Here is a 20,162-nt window from a genome sequence, read left to right as displayed (position 1 = left end):
GTATGAAGTCCTGAATTGTACATCCAGCTCTCTCTCTGGGTGAACACCCAGGGTGTTCTGTAATCAGGTGGGCAGATCAAGGTGGTTGTCACTTCAGTGGTTTAGAGACGGCCCCCTCCTCTTTATCGTGATGAAGGTTGACATCACCTGGAGACCGCCTTTAGTCTCCAGTTGACTGTCTATAGCTATCTCAATAACTTAAAGACACCATTATGTTTTATATAATTTATTCATTTAGGCAGTGCTAGAAAACTGCATGGAGTTGAGAGAGTCTTGCTAACTTTCGATGAATTCAACATAAATCAAACTAAGAAAAATAAATAACTAATAAATAAAATAAAGAAGAGATCAATTGAGAATTAATTGTCAATTTTATGAATCAACTATAAACCACCAGGTTTAACAACCCGGTCTCCTCTTACCACTGTACCAAGTATGCTACTTACTCTCTCTCTCTCTCTCTCTCTCTCTCTCTCTCTCTCTCTCTTTCTCCTGTCAGGGTGGGCAGGGCTGGGGGGCGTCCGAGCCCGAGCAGCAGTAACTCATCCTCTCCACGCCTCATTTGCTTACGTTGCTTCGCATTAGAGCCCAGATAATTTATCTCGCTCTTTCTCGCCGCAACGCCTCCACCACCTCCCCTGTCATGCTCTTCTGCCACTTAGCATATTTTATGGCCCTGGCTGACAGCGCCCGTGTCTCCGGGGCCGGGCACCGTTGCCGTGGCGTGGAACTTGTCCCGCTCAATTATTCATCGCCCTCGGACGGACCGGCGTCTTCTAGAAGCTAATAAAGAGCAGCTGCTCTGTCCTGCCCCCGCTGGCCAGTACAGTAACTACACCCCACAGTCATTTAGTCACAGTACAACCTAATCATCGTTACACATCAGCTCAAGTTAAGATGTTTAAATAATAGAAAATATTCACTGAGGTTAAACGTTAAATCACTCATTGATCATTAGGGCCAAGGAATTGTAGGTTGGTTCCTCTATTTTCTTCCATCTCCTCTCTCTACCTCTATGTCCTTCTCTACCTCTGCATCCCGATCTCTCTCTGTGTCTCTCTCCCCCTCTATCTGTCCACGTCCCAGTATACAGGTGAGGCTCCTGTTTCCCAGAGAAATGTCATCTCATGGTTGTGCCGGGCCAATCTCTGACTTTAGCCATGGTGTCCAGACAATATCCATTCCATTTAGGCTCCGCCACCTCCCTGCATCCAGACCCGGGTGAGGAAAATGTTTGGACTTGCATCATTACCAGTCCACAAAACTAATCATAAAGTTCACAGGGCCCCCACTGAAGACTAAAGGCTTTTCATTCTACCACCACACGTCTGGAGACAGAGATCTCAAATGCACATCCAGGGGCGGCATTAGCTCAGGCGGTAGAGTGGGTTGGCTGGTAACCGCAAGGTTGGTGGTTCAATCCCCGGCTCCTCCTAGCTGAGCGTCGTGGTGTCCCTGAGCAAGACGCCTCACCCTAATTGCTCCTGACGAGCTGGTTGTCGCCCTGCGTGGTTGACTCCGCTGTCGGTGTATGAATGTGTGCATGAATAGGTGAATGTCAGTCAACACTGTAAAGCTCTTCGGATAAAAGCACTATATAAATGAGGACCATTTACATCCACACGAGATTCAGCAAATAAGGTTCCACCATACATGAAACACATCCACTACCTCCACAGGGATAACAAAGACCTCACCTCACCGCAGCTAAACTACCACTCACTGCCAAGATGAGCTTCCCTCCAGTTTCCTGATTGGTTTCCGCTCATCTTAAATAAACTAACTGTGATGTTGAGTAATTGCTGCTTATCAATGAATCTTAGACTTGGAATACTATACATATCTCTACTGGTCTATCTAGGGCTCCAGACCTTCCACAAGACAACATTTGCAGCCGGTACTGAAACCCTTTGACACCACACAACACCAGCAGAAATAACTTAATAACTTGTTTTCCCCAGAATTTCACAGATGGGATTTCCGCTTGCCGTAGCTTGTTAGTGATTTTTATTTAAAAGCTCTACCGGTATTACTTCCAAATAATTGAATTAAGTAAGCCTCTCAAACCATCAGGCATCACACTGCCCATTTCTGCTGAGCCGTGTTTGTGTGGTGGGTATTGTTTTGTGTTTGTATGATTGGTAATGTCTTGTTTGGTTTAAAAAAGCATCCACATATTTAGCTTTGTCAGTACATCACTGGATCAGAGGGTCATGGGTGGCGCGGCCTCAGCAGGTAAATCACATCAAAGCGAGCTGTTGGTGGTCAGTTAAACCTCTGAACCCTTTTACCGCCCTGTGTTTCCAGGTAGAGAAGAGGTTAACGGGAGGGATTGAAAGGAGTTCACAGAGAATAAGCACGGCAATGGAGACACGATTCAACAGACCTGTGATCTCCCCTCACTCCCAGGCACACACACAGTGAGGCTACCGTACTAGAGAGGCTATTATAATAGAGACTAGCCACAGTGAGGCTAGCGTACTAGAGGCTAGTTTACTAGAAGCTTACTGCCGTGGTGGCTAGTGTACTAGAGCCTAGCCGTGGTGATGGCTAGCATACTAGAGGTTAGCTGTAGTGGAGGCTACTTGCAGTGGAGGCTAGCTGTGGTGGAGGCTTGCGTAGTAGAGGCTAGCTGCAGGGGAGCTTAGCAGCGGTGTGGCTAGCAGCCGTGAAGGCTAGGGTTCTAGAGGCTAGTATACTAGAGGCTTTCAGCGGTGGAGTCTAGTGTACTAGAAGCTAGTTTTCTGGAGGTGAGCATACTAGAGGCAGGCAGGGGTGAAGGCTATTGTACTAGAGGCTAGTATAGTAGAGGCTAAAAGTGGTTGAGGCTAGCAGTGGGGAGGAAACTGTATTAGAGGCTAGCATACCTAAGGCTGGCAGCAGAAATGGCCCGATGATGTCCTTGGAGAAGAAAATACTGGGATCAACATGATAAAGCCTCAAACAGTGTCAACGTATTGGACTCTAAGTCCATAAACAAGCATCCTCTAAAAGGACTGCTGCTAGCACTGACAGACTGATGAGGAGACCGGAGAGTGAATTCAGAGGTCAAACCACAACGTTCTCTCAATCCAAGCCACCATCTGGTTTTGTCATATTTTTTTACTTTGTTGTTATATTTTTGCCACACAGAGGTCAGAGGTGTGCAACAAAAAGAACAGAGGCTGTTCAATTTATATTAATTTATGTCTGACATTCTCCTCTACAAGGTGGAAAACTATAATAAGAAAAGAGTTTCGCCTCAAAAGATCCAACTCTAGAACTTGTGCGTACTGTACTTTACAAAAGTAACATATTGAGCTGTAGTTGTTATTTTAGGAGTTGTTATTCTTTACTGAAGGCTCGTTCATAATCACAATTCCCTGACTGTAAACAGAATCTAATATTTGATAACAGAGAGAGAGGACAGAGAAACAAGAAACAGAGAGATAGGGAGAGAGCAAGAGCCAGAGAGAGAAGGAGAGAGCGAGACAGAGAGATGGAAAATAAGAGAGAACGGAGGGGGAAAGAGCGATGCGGATGACAAGTATCTGATAGTGGGGTGCGTATTACAGCGTCCCGGCTCTGAATAATGCTTTAAAGTAATGAGGCAGAGAGCAAAGGCTGTAGCCCAAGGCTCTGACCTGATTATGTCACAGAGTGTCAGCTAGCGTGGTCGCTAGTGCTAGCCCCGCCGCTACTGCTAGCGACCAGCACGCTCCATCAAACCCATAACCATGGCGATCTGTCCCCTGCAGAGCTCCAGACTCAGCACCATGCCTCTCCATACTCTCCCATTAGCAACAATTAGCATCAAGGCCCCTATGCAATTCAGAAGACTGATATGCTACACTAACCCTGCGCATACCGCCGGAGGAGACGGGACACAAACAATGGTAAACCGACTGTGTTGAAGCAGCACTTCTTTAAACATGTGTGGCCATTTACACTGCTTCACATGAATGCCTAATTCTGCATTCAGTTCCCCCGTCAAGCTAGCATTTAGAACCAAGACGGTGGGTGTGTGAATAAGGCTCATAGTGTGATGTCTTTAACCGGAATGGGTTCTGAAGTTGAGAATAAACTTAGGAGGGGTGTGATCACATCCTAAGCTGTGTTGTATTGGTATCGGTTTAAATGTTGTGCCCCACTCACTCAGCCTTGGCGAGCCAATTACACAGACGTGTGTAATGTTGTCTGTATTTATAGGTTCTGCGTTCTCTTACCTGTCCCTGTGCATTGGTGACCAGCTGCCCTGTCGCCCCCTGGAGGTTGGACAAGGCGTTGCCGAACACCTGGGAACCTGCAATGGAGCCCATGGCTGCTGCCGCGGCAACCGCTGCCTGGCTGGCCAGAGGATTCAACTAGGGAGAAGGAGGAGAAAAGGGAAGAGGAGCAGGAGAAGGAGAAGGAGAAGGAGGAAGAAAAGGAGGAGGGAGGAAAATCATGATTGATTCCTAACTCATGATTAATAATATAATACTTCCTGTCTATTACATAGAGACTTCATCATCCAATCACGTCAGGTAAACTCCAGAGAGAGGTCTCAAGAATGTACAGATCTCAGAGGTTCTGGGGCTGTTGTCCAAATAGAGGTGGACTGTAGGGTTCTGGGGCTCCACTAGAGGCCGATGGGACGTCCAAATAGAGGTGGACTGTAGGGTTCTGGGGCTCCACTAGAGGCCGGGGCGCTTTGTTCGACTAGAGTGGGTTCACTGCAGCAAGGCCTGTATACATGGGGGGGGGGGGGGGGTGGCTGCGCTCCTCTACCCAGAGGGGGGAGAGGGAGCTGAAGGGAGAATGGTAGCCAGTGTAGCCATGTGTATGTGCGTACACATACATATGTGTGCGAGTGTGTGTGGAGGAGGCTGTGAATAAGTGGCCATTTTACTGCTGTCAGTGCTTGTGGGGGGCCCCAGGGGCCCCCCACGGGGCTGAATAGGGTATTTTTACGGTCCGCGGAGGCCCCACAGTACCAGGCCCTCACAATGGAGGACGGGAGTGACCATGCATCACTGTAGCGAAAGCCAGCGTCTCCTCCAGTTAGCCCCCGCCATAATGCACTCCGGGAGAAGAGGACCATCTTAACCCCCCTGCTCCCTTCTGTAATGGAGGCCGCCGTGCCAGGCCGCTCCCGGAGCTCGTCCCCCTGGCCAGATCGCCCGCATAAATCAAGCTAACCACTTATTAGGGGCTGGGATGCAGGGGTGATTTGGTTGCCGCGCAGCATGACAAGGTCTTATTAGGTCGAGGAAGTAGATCAAACTGATGCCGGGCCAGGAGAGCAACACACACCACAACACACGCACACACACACACACACACACACACACACACACACACACACCCCAGGCTTACTGAAGTACTGCTGGCTGCTAATACACACACATTCTACACTTGTGTAAGACTGGCTTCAGATTGTTGAATTACAATGTCAGACTGTTAATTAAATTGTAGAATAAGATTGTTAAACTTTTCTTAAAGGTACACTGTGTAATTTTTTCTCCCATCTAGTGGTTAAATTTTATTTCGCATTCAAACTAATATGCTCTCTAGCGCCTCGCGTTTTCAAATGTGCGTTGCAACCTGTTGGAACTACGGCAGGCGGCATGTGTCAAGATTCAAGAAGCTATGACAACAACATGTCTTCAAACACCACTTTATCAAGTTTTGTTTCGGGTGATGAGGTACGTTATTTCAAACAAACTTCAAACTGCATTGAATCATTAGTGTGAGCATGTATGAGTAATTACTCCTCGAGCAAGATAGTGAATTATGTTCTCATGTTTATATCGTTTTTTATTGGTAACATTACTGTCGCAGTATAGCGACACTTGACACACAACAAATACTATTTTTTTTTAGTAGGCTAGAGTTTATTGCTCTACTACAACGCATGAACTATGTGCTAATTAGTAATGAAACATTCTTTATCCATTTATTTTTCGATGTCCGTGCATTGTCAGAGATCATCATCAGGCGATTCAACGCCGGTAGGGAGAGGAAGAGGGTGCATCGGTGAGAGCTAGGCGAGGAGGATGACGAGGAGGACGACGAGGAGGACGACGACGAGGAAGAGGAGGAGAACGAGAGTCACAACCACGACGACAAAGACGCCCGGCAGCTACAAGAGAAAATCTTGATAGGATAGTGCTTTTTGTCCCTCTCGGCAGTTCATCGTTTTTTATAGACCGGAAGGACATTGAAGCCTCCGTAGAGCTTGCCCGTCCTATGTAAATACAGATAAGTGATTCTTCGCTCAGGAGGATAAGTGAGATTGTTGAGATTGAGATAATTTTACACCAATGAGGACTTATTTATGAATGAAGACGTTGATTTGAGGTAATAAATTACTTAAAACACTACAGTGTACCTTTAAGATGTATAATTATAATTATAATATAATTAGAATGTGAGGCTGTTCTTTCGATTGTATAATTAGAATGTTAGACTGTGTTTTAGAATGTAGAATTACATTGTTAGACTGTGCTTTAGGATTTGAGGAGCATCAGAAGGCTTTTTACATTCCAGTAATAAACTCTTTATTTTGTATCGTATCGAAACAAAACTATATATATGTCAGTATATATTTATGGCACTTACACACATGATGTTGGTAAATAAGAAAATTCATAAAATAATATATATTAAAAATATACAAAATCTGTATTCTATTCTCTTTTTTCCTATTTCTTCTATTGTATTCTGAACCACATGTTAAATGGGTAAGGTACGAAGATGGAGGTAAAGTGATTGTAGCGGCAGACTGTAAAAGCTAACATTCAGCTTTTCTTTGTAAACCACGCAAGCATCAACTTCTGCAGGTTCTTCCATCTCCGTGCGGGGGACGGAGTCTTGTAGCCGGCACATCATTGAGTTGCCATTTATCTTTCATCTAACTCCAGCACCATATATTATTACGCTTTCGGAAATCAAATGATGAAGAAATACCAGTGAGCGATCAATACTTTTTCATTGACAGTAAAGGTTAAGCACATTAAGAATGACACCGCATTTGTCTTATGAAATCATATTTCATGTTGGTGGCCTCAAATTGGTTGTGATTGATATTGCGTCCCTGTGTCTGAAAGTCATCCAGTTTTTTCTCGATAATCACAAGATTGTCTTTTATGTGCTCGATATTCGCCCTCTGTAAAACTTACGTCTGCAGTGTTTAGAGATGTGGACACCAGCTGAGACTCCTCAACAAGATGATCCTTTTCGGGCCCATAGCTCACATAAAGAGCGGCTTAACCACGGGGAAGAGGCATTCATCCTTTCTTTTTCATTTCATTCTTCCTGCTCTTTTCTTTCCTTCTTCCATTTTTAATAATTTATTTCCTTCCTTCCTCTCTCCTTCCATTTATTCAATTATTACTCCTCTGCTCCATTGATTCCTTCCCTATTTTCTATTTCCTAAGAACATGCCTTCTTCTGCGTATTTGCTTCTTTCCTTCCTTCCTTCCTTCTTTCCTATCTTCCTTCCTCCCATCCAACAAAGACATTAAGATACTGTATAAGCAGCAGAGGCCTATCAGCCATCTCATAACTCCACTCTCTCCATCTCAGTAGCTCAGATTGAGATCTAAACACATTCCCACTATCAGCAAGAGGAATGGACTGGTCGGTGGTGTGGAGATACTGGTCGGTCCAAGAGATTCATCAGGAGTCAAATAAACTATTTCCCTTCCCATTGGCTCCCTACCCATCAGGTGAGAGATAGTGGAAGAAGGTCTACATCTAAAACACATTGAGCTCTTCAACTGATAATCTGTGCAAGTCCCGATGTTCTGCCTGATGTCTGGTGAGTATGTGCTTTATGTATGTGTGTGTGTGTGTGTGTGTGTGTGTGTGTGTGATGGTTTTAAAGAGATTCACAACATCACATCTGCAGAGCTCCGGAGATCAGAAGATCCTGGGGTCTCATCACGTGAGATGAGATAGACTTTATCATCCTCAAGAGGATGAATGAGTGAGAGGTGGTTCCTCGAGAGAGGAAAACCACTGTTGTATAATGGGCCTTAATCACATAGCAGCCATCTTGGATCTAAACGCTAGCTTGGTTGGGGGAATTGAATTTGGGATTTTGCATTCAGTCTACGCACCAGACTAGCGTTTGAACCAAGATGGAGCCAAGATGGCCGCTTGGTGAATAAAGCACATCACAGCCATGTTGGTTCAGACACTGTTGGTGTGTCCAGCAGCAGGACGTCTGGAGAAGACAAGAAACATAGAGAGGAGGATCTTCTGAACATCTAAACAGATGATTTACCTCCACAGTGACCTCTCTCTCAACAGCTCACCAGCATAGGGTAAATGCCAGCTCTGTGTCTATATTCTCTGTGATTATTACGTCCCTCTGGAGACCTGCAGAGACCTCCCAGCGTTCAGGGTCCTTGTGTTAAACCATTCTCTGTGTCTCCCTCTAAATAGGGTCTCCAGAAGGTGGCTGGGCACTGAAGGGTAGAGTGAACTGGTTGAAAGAGGTCAACGAACACCACCATAGCAAGAAACCCAGAGGAGTTGAGTTATTCAAAAATGTTTTGAGACGGTGCACTGAAAGATCATGGGAGATGTGGGCTTCAGAGTATCACATTTCCAAAGGCTGGATCTTTTGGGGATGAACGTTGATTAGATGTCATGCAAGTGGCGGCGAGTCCGGCAAGAGGTCAGACCTCGCCGCATTCAGACGCTCCGTTTGTTAACAATATGACATCATTGACACCAGAGCCAAAGTGGAATAGCACACACAAATGGCGCCATTCTGGGGTCATCCGGCACAAAATGAAAGTCGCTGACACTAAAAGAAGCCTGCAAGTTGTTTAAAAGATGCAACTGTTCTGGAGATCCGTTCCAATGGAACGGGTGTGTGGACTCTCCCGCTCTCTATTGACTGTTTGACCACGAGGGTCGGCTGGCATATAATCCAAGATACACAGGGAGAAATAGCTTTCATATCCCCATTGAAATGCCATGGAAACAAAAACAAACTACAGGGTGTTTACTCTTGCCTTCATTTTAAATATATTTTCTATAGTTGCTCAAAGATAGCAGAGCGGAAGTGGTAAATGGTGTATGACGCTTTCAATTTGCTGCAGCTGAATTAACTCCTCCGCTCAACACAGAGCATCCGACTGGAAATGAGTAATGCGGGAGAAACATGCTTTTGGGCTTCACCAGAGGTGAGATTACCATGGGACACAAAACCAGTATCCAAACCAGTATCAACGTGTATCACTATTGTCTTCCATGGCCAGTCTAAACATTGTCCACTGACCTGCTTTGACATCTCTACTCTCTCTCCGTTGTCCTCCTCTCCCTCCTCTTCCTCCCACTCTCCTCTCCCTCCCCTCCCTCACTCCACCTCCTCTCTTCTGAGTGAATGTAATAAGCTGTGACATAGGAACAACAGGCTAACCCCTTCTCCCAGAACTCTGTCAGTAGCCCCCCACCACCACCACCACCACCACCACCACCTTCACTGCTGAACATCAAAATGCCATTAGGGCCTCCCGAACATGGCTGGTCCCCTGGCTGTCCAGGGGCTCACACCGACACACCGGGGCCCAGGGCCGGGGCACTCCAGGCCCCTTGACGGAGCACTGGCTACACCCACCACTACCATGCCCTCCTCGACTGGACACAACACGACTTGGTGAGGAGGAGGAGGAGGAGGAGGAGGAGGAGGAGGAGGTGATGGAGGGGAGGGGAGGGAGGAGGACAGAGGAAGAGAGAGGGATGAAGAGAGAAGTAGTGAGAGACAGAGGAACCGACAGGAAGTAAAACAGGAAGCCATCAGGAGACACGGGAGCACCGCAGAGCATCGGAGGAGGAGAGGAGGGTGGGGTGTGTGTTTGTGCCTGCATGTGTATATGCATGTGTGTGTTTGTGTGTGTGTGTGTGTGTGGGGGGGGGTGGGAGCGCGTATCTGTATGTGTGGGTATGTGCACGTGTGTTGGTTTAGTATATGTGTGGGTGTCTGAATGTGTATGTGAGTGGTGAAGGTGTCAGTGGTCCTGAGTGCTAATAGAGTGATGTCATCAGAAGCGGTGGGGGGGGGGGGGGGGGGGTCAGAATGACAGCTCGTTAAACCACGGCGGTCAGGCTGATCAAATAAAAGGCATTAAGTCCAGGAAACGGCGTTCCCTACTGGAGCCTGAAATGGCCACGTCTAATGAGGCGAGATGCAAATGAAGGGGGGAGAGATGGGGCGGAGGGGAGGGAGAGAGGGGGGGAGGAGGGAGAGAGGGGGGGAGAACGATAAAGGGATGATTGAGAGGCGGTTCCCGGCCGTCAATCTCCCCTCTCATTACCGCAGGCTGAATTAAGAGCTCTGGTTTTGATCACCAGCACCCACAACCTGGCCCGAGCCGCCACCCGGTCGCCACGGAGACCGGGAGGGGGGGGGGGGGGGGGGGGGGGTCTGCGGGAATCCATCAACCCCGGCCTGCTGTACTTCCTGTGGTCAGGGGAGGCTCGGCGACTAAAAATATAAGTTATAAGGCGCTCCGCTCCTGCGATCCCTCATCCTGAGCAATGATGTCTAATATTTAGCTGTTTCCAGATATATTAAATGTTGGACGAGCCGGTGATTAAGTGTGGGTGGGTAAAAGTGCTGACCGTCCCAGCCCGTGATGTGACATATTTGGTGCAGTTATTTCTGTCGCGGTGTCCAGGAGAGAATCATGGCAGCGGGTGTAGTGAAATATACTGCAGCGCTGCGAGCCGGAAGTTTCACATGGTTTCAGATGGTAAAAGATAAGAGGGAAATGTTGTGTTTGTGATTGAGTTATTTTGTTTGCTTCTGTCTTATTCCCCAGAGTTTCTGAATGTAATTTCCTTAGCCGCGACATCATCTCTCTTGGTTTTCACAATTCCATCCCAGCTGTCCTCCTCGGTTCTATTACTTTTCATTTAGCGGGAGAATGCCATCACTTTCCACTCCGTGCTTGTTTGACATATAAATATAGCATTTGAATTACTTTAATATCCTCCTAATCAATGTCCGGTGATCTTTTGATGTCCTCAATTCAATATAGCGCGGGGTCATCCTAGCTGGCGCTTCATAAACACAATAAGGCTAACTGATTGCTCTCCGCGCTGGTGTCCGCTAGCCAGCCCTAATGAAGAGGAATGGCGGGGCACGCCGCCACAGCCTGTCATGTGTCGCTGGCCAGCGCTCAGCTCCCAGATTAATCATGAGAGAGGAGCGGATGATGTGGTCGCCCCTGATCGATAAAACACCCCTCCCACCCGCTCTCTTATCCTTGTGTCTCGCTTTCTCTAGCTTCATGTCTCTCTCCCCCTCTCGCTCTCTCTCTGCAGGTCTCTCTCTTTCTCTTTAAGCTTGTCTTTCCCTCTCTCTGTACGTCCCTCTCTTTTTCCCTTCATGTCTCTCTCTTTCTACATGTTTCTCTCCCTCTCTCACCCCTTCTCGTTCTATCTCTCTATGTCTCTCTCTTGCTGTCTCTCTCTTTATTCCTCTCTCTCCCCCCTCTCGCTCTCTCTCCTCTATCTGTATGCCTCTCTCTCACTCACTCTCTCCCTCCCTCCCTATGTCTCTCTCTCCTCTCCTCTGTGTAAACATGTGTGTGGTGGTGTTGTGTGTATATCAGCATAAGCATGTGGATGAATGGCTGACATTTATGGACCTCTTTTAAATTGATTCAGTCCACTTTTGGGACCTGCTCATCTATCCTCCTCCTGCTCCTCTGACTAGTTAAAGGCTAGATGTAAATGTTCCCCCTGCATCCATAAAACACAACTCTAAATCAACATGGCCACCACAGGAGATCTGCATGTCTGCACACTTATGGAGCGAGAGGAAGGATAGATATATACAAGCTGCTAATCATGTCAACCTCCACAGAGACGTGGAGGTTCCGTGCCCACCAACACAGCAGAGTTTACTGTCATGATGACCTCCACAGAGACACTAGGCCTAATAACACAGCCGAGTAAACTGTCATACTGCAGATATTGCAGTAGATAGTTTGACCTAATAGTATTTTCTCTTATAGACCTGGGCATTAATGTTCCACTCCGTTTTCCCCCACGGCAAATCCCCATTGAAAATCGTTCAAGCACTAATTAATTAGGGCCAAACCCTATCACATAAGTTCATAATCATACAACCTTAATGTCTGAATAAATGTATTTTATATCATAACCCTTGTTCATTTCCATGACATCAGACCTAACTGTAAATCCCTTACATTGGAGAGCCTGAATGAGCAGAACCATACAAACTGAGCTTCTTGCAAAAAACATGTTGTAAACCCGATGGGCAAGGTTTTTCCTGAACCCAGAGGGTCTAAGGGGGACCATTTGACCCTCCAGGTCTAGACCTCCAAAGGGAGACAGAAAGTGCAGATCAGGGGCCATACGACCGGCCCAAGCGGGGGGTGTGTGATGAGCAGCATCTCTCTCTGGAGGCGCGGCCGTGCGGCCTTGTGCGTGTGCTGCTCAGCTCTAATGCTCTGCTTGTGGTTGCTAATGGATATCAGGAATTACAACAGGCAGCGCTTATCGCACCCCGCGGGGGGATCCACCGGCCCGCCCCGCGTCGCTCTGCACTTAGACCCTGTCTGGGAGGCCTGAGGGCTGGGAGAGGAGAGAGGGGAGTAGAGAGAGGGGAGAGAGGTGGGCGGAGAGGGGATGGGGGAGAGGTGAGAGAGGATAGGGGAGAGGGGAGAGGGATGAGGGGAGGAGGGGGAAGGGAAAGAGGGGGCAAGGGGGGAGGGTCGGGGACATTCAACGTCACATTCGGCCTCATAATTAAAGAAACTCTACTCCTCATCCACTGTTAGCTGAGACCGGGATCCTAGCTCCCTGGTGAGAGGCTAATGCATGTGTGTTTGTGTGTGTGTGTGTGTATGTATGTGTGTGAGAGAGAGAGCTTAAAGCCCAAAGAGACCACCTACATTGTGGATTCAGGTAAGCGTGTGCATGTCTGCAAGTATGTGAAGAGGAAAAACAATTTGATGTAACATTTTGTGAGATGAAAGGACAACAATTGGAAACTAATGGGAGGGTAGGAAGTCCCAAGGAATCCCTGTGCTGGGGAAATTAATCCCACATGGTGAGTACGGTGGTGCCTACAGAGGGGGGAAATATTTGTGATGCAAGGCTGCTCTCCTTAGCTCCTCTTCATCCCTGGTCTGTGGCACATCCATCCCTGCCTCTCATCATTATTCACTCCTGGTCCTAGACTCCTCCTTATCCCTGGTCTGTAGCTCGACTCCCCCCCCACCCTCCCCCCCACTCCCCTGCTCCTTGACTCCTCCTATTCCCTGGTCTGTGGCTTGCCCCTCCCCCCTTGCTCCTTAACTCCTCCTTATCTGCCCCCCCCCACCCCCCCGATCCTTAACCCCTCCTAATTCCTTGTCTGTAGCCCCCCCCCCCCCCCCCCCCCGCTCCATGACTCCTCCTAATCCTTGGTCTGTGCCTACTCCCTTCTCCCCATCATTATTTACTCCTGCTCCTTAACTCCTCTTTAACCCTGGTCTGTTGCTCGCTCCCCCCTCCCCCCTGCTCCTCATCATCATTTACTCCTGCTCCTTAACTCCTCTTTAACCCTGGTCTGTGGCTCCCCCCCCCCACCTCCCTGCTCCTCATCATTATTCACTCCTGCTCCTTAACTCCTCTTAATCCCTGGTCTGTGGCTTCCCCCCGCCCCCTGCTCCTCATCATTATTCACTCCTCTGTTGATGGCCAGTGCTCTTATTTTCTGCTCCAGTCAACAGAGCACATGTGTGTACTTCCTAAACGTACGCTTGTTATATAAGGCAATTTTCTGCCTTCTTAAGAGTCCCATCTCCGGTGGGCTAATAAGCAGCTTGACTGATCCGTAGGACGCCTGCGCAGCGACCAAACCCTGCAGGGTAAGCTGCTCCCACACTTCGCCACATTCATCAAGAGACACCAGCATTATAGTAATGAGTGAGTGTTGTAATTATTTAGCATTGTGATGATAAACACCCTAATAGGAATAAAAGGAGACAATACAGGTGTAATATTTGGGATATTTTCATATATAAAAATGTGTTTCCGGCTCTTTATTGCGTCTATGATTGTTGATATTTCTTGCGATATTTTCTTATCAATTTTCACCTTGTTTGTGTTGTAATTCAAAAAGAAGTAGGGGTTGTTTAATGCTGTGTGGTGACCTTATAGAAATCAACTCGGTTTTGGGGAAATTATAAAACATATATTTTTATATCATGTAAAATTTGTTATATGGCATAATTTTTCATACTAGCACTGGATAAACAAATATTAAAATGAAACAATAATATAATGAATTCCAAAATTCAGTTGAATTGAATCCAGTGGAATAGTCTAATTATGTATAATTATAATTGTAATTATAATCGAATTACTCTTTATGTCCTTCATGACAGACAGGATGTCTTTTTCCTCAATATATAAAAATAAAATAATAATTCAAAGACAGTTGAACTGGTCACTGTATCAAATATCATTACATTTTGTCACTGATCTTAATATGATTCCTCAGATGCTGAAAATGGGCAACTTAACTTAGTAGTCCTTAGCTTTGCGTTCCATAATCTCAGTCTTATTATAATTGAGCTTTAATAGCCTGTAAACTCGGCACGTTTCGCTAAATTGAACAGACACAGTGATCTGGAAAAATCAATGAATCATCATTTATAATACACATGTTAATAGGATGAGATGCTGTAGTGGAGGAGGCTGTTAGTACAGTGACTATTGGAGGTGACTCTAGTAGAAGTGACTGTAACTACAGTGACATGTGGAGGTGACTGTATTGCAGGTGACACTAACGGGTGGTGACTGTAGGGGAGATGACTGTAACAGAGGTGACTGTAGGGGAGGTGACTGTAGTAGATGTGACTGTAACGGAGTCGACTGTAGTGGAGGTGACTGTAATGGAGGTGACTGTAACAGAGGTGACTGTAGTGGAGGTGACTGTAACAGAGGTGACTGCAGGGGAGGTAACTGTAATGGAGGTGACTGTAGTGGAGGTGACTGTAATGGAGGTGACTGTAACAGAGGTGACTGTAGTGGAAGTGACTGTAACAGAGGTGACTGCAATGGATGGGACTGCAATGGATGGGACTGTAGTGGAGGTGACTGTAACAGAGGTGACTGTAGGGGAGGTGACTGTAGGGGAGGTGACTGTAGTGGAGGTGACTGTAGGGGAGGTGACTGTAGTGGAGGTGACTGTAGGGGAGGTGACTGTAGGGGAGGTGACTGTAACAGAGGTGACTGTAGTAGAGGTGACTGTAGTGGAGATGACTGTAACAGAGGTGACTGAAGTAGAAGTGCCTGGCGGTGGTAGAAATAAAACATGGGGGGCTGAGAGGAGGGGGGAGTAGAGACACTTGGGAGAATGTTGTGGAGAACAAAAAGATGCAGTGTAGGAGGGGTGAGGTGAGAATAAGAGGGGGAGACGGAGGAAGGGCCCGGGGGGGGAGCCCTGTGGTTGGCAGAGTGACCTTGGGGGTGCTAGCTGCGTATCAGAGGCCTCTCATGTAGGCTGATTGTCCGGGTGGAAAGGAGGGAGAGGGGGAGGCAAGGAAAAGACAGAGAGAAAGGGGAGAGCTGCAGGTAATTGCAGCACTTGTGTGTGAGGTTGGGCGGTCGTGTGATGTCGGGGTACAGCAGGGGAGGGAGAGGGAGGACTGCGGTGCCTTTGGAGGTAAATTGTGGAGCAGAGGGGAGAGGAGCAGAGGAGCAAAGGAGGAGAGGAGCTGAGGAAGGGGCCTGCAGGCTGTAATCACCCCTGAGAGGTCTGGGCTGAGAGGGACAAAGAAACACTGAGGGGTCTGGAGCGCCCGAAGAGAGGAGAGAAAGAGGCTGGAGGGAGAGACAGGTGGACAGACAGTGTGGCAGACAGGTATGTAGACAAAACAGATAGGTAGACAGGCTGGAAGGCAGTCAGACAGGTCGTTGATTTAGAGGAAACGATCGGGAATAAGACAGAGAGTGAAAATGATGAGTTCAAAAGTAAAATGTCAGAGGGAAAAAGAGATTGAAAGAGTCAATATGCATAAATATATAGATATTTGTTATGTTAAGTTATAACATGAACTAAATTCTAAATTCACACATTTGTTCTAGGCAGGGAGAAAGAGAGAGAGAGAGAGAGGTGACAGACAAAGAGAGGGACCCATAGAGAGAGAGAGAGAGAGAGAATGCGAGAGGGAGAGATGGACAGAGCGCGCAGGTCAGGCTGAATAATACAGAGCAGGTTCTAGGCTCAGCATGCCTCCTCCTCCTTCGTCTCCTCCTCCTCTTCCGCCTTTACCTCCCCCCCGTCCTCTTCTTCCTCCTCCTCCTCCTCCTCCTCCGCCTCTCGGTCCGATGTAACCCACTGGAGTGGCAAATTACAGCAGGCCTACAGCTGTAGCCCGACATTATGATTAATTTGATCAGTAATTTCTCCTGTTTTTCATTTTAATCGCCGCGACCATTCTGCTGTGGCAGGTCTTTCAGATCTAATTAAGATCAATTCCCGCGTAGCGGAGGTGGCGAACGCAGCATGCCGTCAAATCCCCCGTTCCCCAGCCGGGTCCAGACGCCTGCGGTCCAATCAATCAACTCCTAGCGCAGAACCACAATCAGCCTAATAACACTCACATACACATTCATAACCTGTCTATTAACACACGCACATCCACATTCATAATCTGCCTTTTAACACTCACACACACATACATGACCTGCCCCGTCTGCACCTCAACCACTCAGAGAGAGGCTATGCATTTGTGAGGATGTATGTTTTTGTGTGTGTGTGTGTGTGTGTGTGTGTGTGTGTGTGTGTGTGTGTGTGTGTGTGTGTGTGTGTGTGTGCATGTGTGGGAGTGTGTGTGTGTGTGAGAGCATATATGTGTGTATGTTGTGGGTGTGTGCATGTCTCTGAGTGTGTGAGCATATGTGTGTGTGTGTGTGTGTGTGTGTGTGTGTGTGTGTGTGAGTGCATGTGTGTGAGTGTGTGTGCATGTGTGTGTGTGTGTGTGTGTGTGTGTGTGTATGTGTGGATGTCTGTGTGTGACAGCGGTGCTGATCCATGAAATCTAAATGAAGTACAGTAACATGTGTGTATATATATGTGTGCGTGTGTGAGTGTGTGTAGGGTAATGTGAGTACACTGAGGGGCAGCGACTGAGGTTTGCTGTAGCCTCTTCTCCCCTAGACGTGATACTAATGAGCCGCTTAATATGATGGGATCCTACAAATTAAAAGTCCCTGTGGACTAGAGGTTGTGGTGATGGCGGGGGTGGGGGGAGGGGGCTGGTGGTGTATCCGACATGATAGAGGAAGAGAGAATTACAATAGCTTGTTAATAACAGCATAATGACCTTTAGTATGTCCCTGTCTCTCTTTATATTGTCACCTCATAATTGGTTTGTGTGTGTGTGTGTGTGTGTGTGTAAACGTGTGTGTGTGTGTGTGTGTGTGTGTGTGTGTGTGTGTGTGTGTGTGTAAAAGAGTGTGTGTGCTGACAGTCTGAGGGGTGTGCATTAGTATGTTACCATAATAATGACTTAATGTTAGCTAAGTAGCCTCAGATTAGCTTCATTATATTAATAGACTTTATAACCTCAGGGCCCAATATCCGCAATGGAAACACTTACATAATTACAGCTGCATGTGTGTGTTCGCTCGCACGTTTATGAGTGCGCATGTGTGTGTGTGTGTGTGTGATGGGGGGGGTAAGTGTGGTAAGTGTTTGTGTGTTGTGTGTGCATGCCCTTATTAGTGTGTGCCTGTGGGTGTTTGCTGTGTGTGTGTGTTTTAATATGTGTGTTTGTGTTGTCTCTCAGTGGATAGGTTACCTCTATGGATTAACCAATGAGAGGCTTAGTAATTCTGCTGGTTATCCAATCAGTCACGGCCAGGGGAGCTGCTGGGGTCTGAGATCCTATTGCACCAGTGTCGGGGGGGGGGGTTGCCCTTGGACGGGCGCTACAGACACACACGCACACACACACACACACGCATTCATATACACAAACACACAAACACACCACACACGCACGTGCACACACACTAGTGCGTACACACACCCATACACATACACACACACACCCACGCACACAGTTTAATCCTATTTGATGAGGCAATATCTTAATGAAGGCTGAAGGCTTCTTGACCCCCCAGGATTCTCCAGCCAGCCTCACCTCACTCCTCCAGGACGTCAGTAACTCAACATGGTTGTTATAAGACTGAAATGATCCAAATAGTAAAAAATAGTAAATCCATAATACTACATAATACTACATAATACATTCATAATACTATTAAATAATAAATTAATAATACTATCAAATTAGCATTAATAATCACAAATAAAGTCATCAGTGTGTGTGTGTGTGTGTGTGTGAGGTTGTCAGTGTGTGTGTGGGTGAGGTGGTCAGTGTGTGTGTGTGTGTGTGTGTGTGTGTGTGTGTGTGTGTGTGTGTGTGTGTGTGTGTGTGTGTGTGTGGGAGGTGGTCAGTGTGTGTGTGCATGTGAGGTGGTCAGTGTGTGTGTGTGTGTGTGTGTGTGTGTGTGTGTGCATGTGAGGTGGTCATTATGTCTGTGAGGGAGGTGTGTCAGTGTGCGTGTGTTTATGAGGTGCTCGGTGTGTGTGTGTGTGTGTGTGAGGGAGGTGGTCAGAGTCTGTGTATGGTGCTGGGCAGCAGGGGTCCTTCTGAAGCCATTAAACCAGAGGCGGTGCTCCTCCGTCTGGGCAGTCTGACAGCACCAGAGAGGGCTGCACAGGGAAACTAATAGCAGACACATCCCCGCCATAAAGAAGGCTGCTCCACAACCCAATAAGACGCTGACGCTGATGAATGGGAGTGCGACCCGGGCCGCGATCCAACAGAAATGAAACCGCAGGGATATAAAATAGGTTATTATCACCCCGCCCTGACAGCCGGACGGACTGAACACCAGAGATGAATGGACGGACAGACTGACAACAAAAAAACAGCGGGACTGGAAGAGAGATGAAGACATAGGGGCTGATGACCCCTGATACCGCCATAGGGAAGATAACCCCAAGGTGTTCATTGAAGATGTGGAAAGGGGGGGGGGGCTGTTCATGGCTTTCATGTTGGAGACGAATATTCCAACGGCTCTTCAGAACCTCAGTGGCCGGGCTGTCATGAATCAACCGGCCCGGATAAGGATCAGAGCCAAAGCCGTCCGGAGGTCTGCATGAGCTCTGTGTTTTCTGCAGATGTCCCCGCTCACAACACGTCGCTGGTCCGCTCCTCCTTCACCCTTCCACTAAATAGTTTTATCATACTCATTACTCCTGACTGCCATTGACTTTTAAAGGGTAAGGGAAATAGTAAGTAGTACAGTTAATCAGGGCTTTTTTTTACTATGGTACGCCGTATGTTGCCCAGCCAGGTGGGGTGTGTGGAGTGGGAGTCAGGGACGGGGCCTCTTGGCCGGGACAAATCATAAAGGGTAACGACACACTACTGCATGTACGTTTTTCTGTATTGCTCTGTTCCCCTCCCTCCTCTGTCTCACGCTCCTCTGCCTTCTATGTCCTCCACTTGTCCATGTTTCCTTGATTTAATTATTTTCTATTGTGTTGAAATCGTTTCAAGTTTAAAAGCACAGCTTTGCTAGTATCCGGAGCTTAAACTGCACTGAATAATATCATGGAAGTCAGACTATATCGTGATTTTTGCTCAGGCTGACACAAACACAGACACTCTGTCTCACCACTGTCTGGCTCAAGCCCCCTGAGACTTACCTGCAGTGGCAGGGGCGGAGTCACAGGAGAGGGCAGGCTGCGGGCGGGTGATTGGGTGGCCCGGTGTGGCGGGGAGAGGGGCTGGTGACCGGAGGTGGAGGAGCATGTTGAGCCACCCGGGGAGGGGACGGAGGAGAGCTGTCGACTGGGCGACGTCATGCGATGCTGGCTGGGGGCGTGGCCCAGGACCGTCTGGTGATGCTGCTGATGATGCTGCTGCTGCTGCTGCTGTTGTTGTTGTTGTTGTTGTTGTTGTTGTTGTTGTTGTTGTTGTTGCTGTTGTTGTTGCTGTTGCTGGTGATGGTGGTGCTGCAGCTGCTGGAGGTGTTGCAGATGCTGGAGCTGGGAGTTCAGAGATGAGGTAGCTGTGGGCGACAGGAACACACACAGTTAGATCATCAACTCAGGTCAAGAATACCTTGTCCTAAAGGAGGAT

General features: G+C 47.6%; 1 protein-coding gene across 1 annotated transcript in view; it reads right to left on the bottom strand.

Moving 5' to 3' along the window:
• Positions 1 to 20,162, bottom strand: part of pou6f2 (POU class 6 homeobox 2) — a gene marked incomplete at both ends in the record, with an annotated part of 69,486 nt that overhangs the window by 10,665 nt on the left and 38,659 nt on the right. Inside the window, 2 exons of the mRNA XM_084475195.1 lie at positions 4,206 to 4,343; positions 19,727 to 20,091. Of these exons, the coding sequence (XP_084331321.1) occupies positions 4,206 to 4,343; positions 19,727 to 20,091 (503 nt within the window). The remainder of the gene's footprint in view (positions 1 to 4,205; positions 4,344 to 19,726; positions 20,092 to 20,162) is intronic.

Source organism: Micromesistius poutassou, assembly GCF_964030765.1.
Source record: "Micromesistius poutassou genome assembly, chromosome: 11".
Classification (NCBI taxonomy): Eukaryota; Metazoa; Chordata; class Actinopteri; order Gadiformes; family Gadidae; genus Micromesistius; species Micromesistius poutassou.
This window is presented reverse-complemented; position numbering and strand designations above follow the sequence as displayed.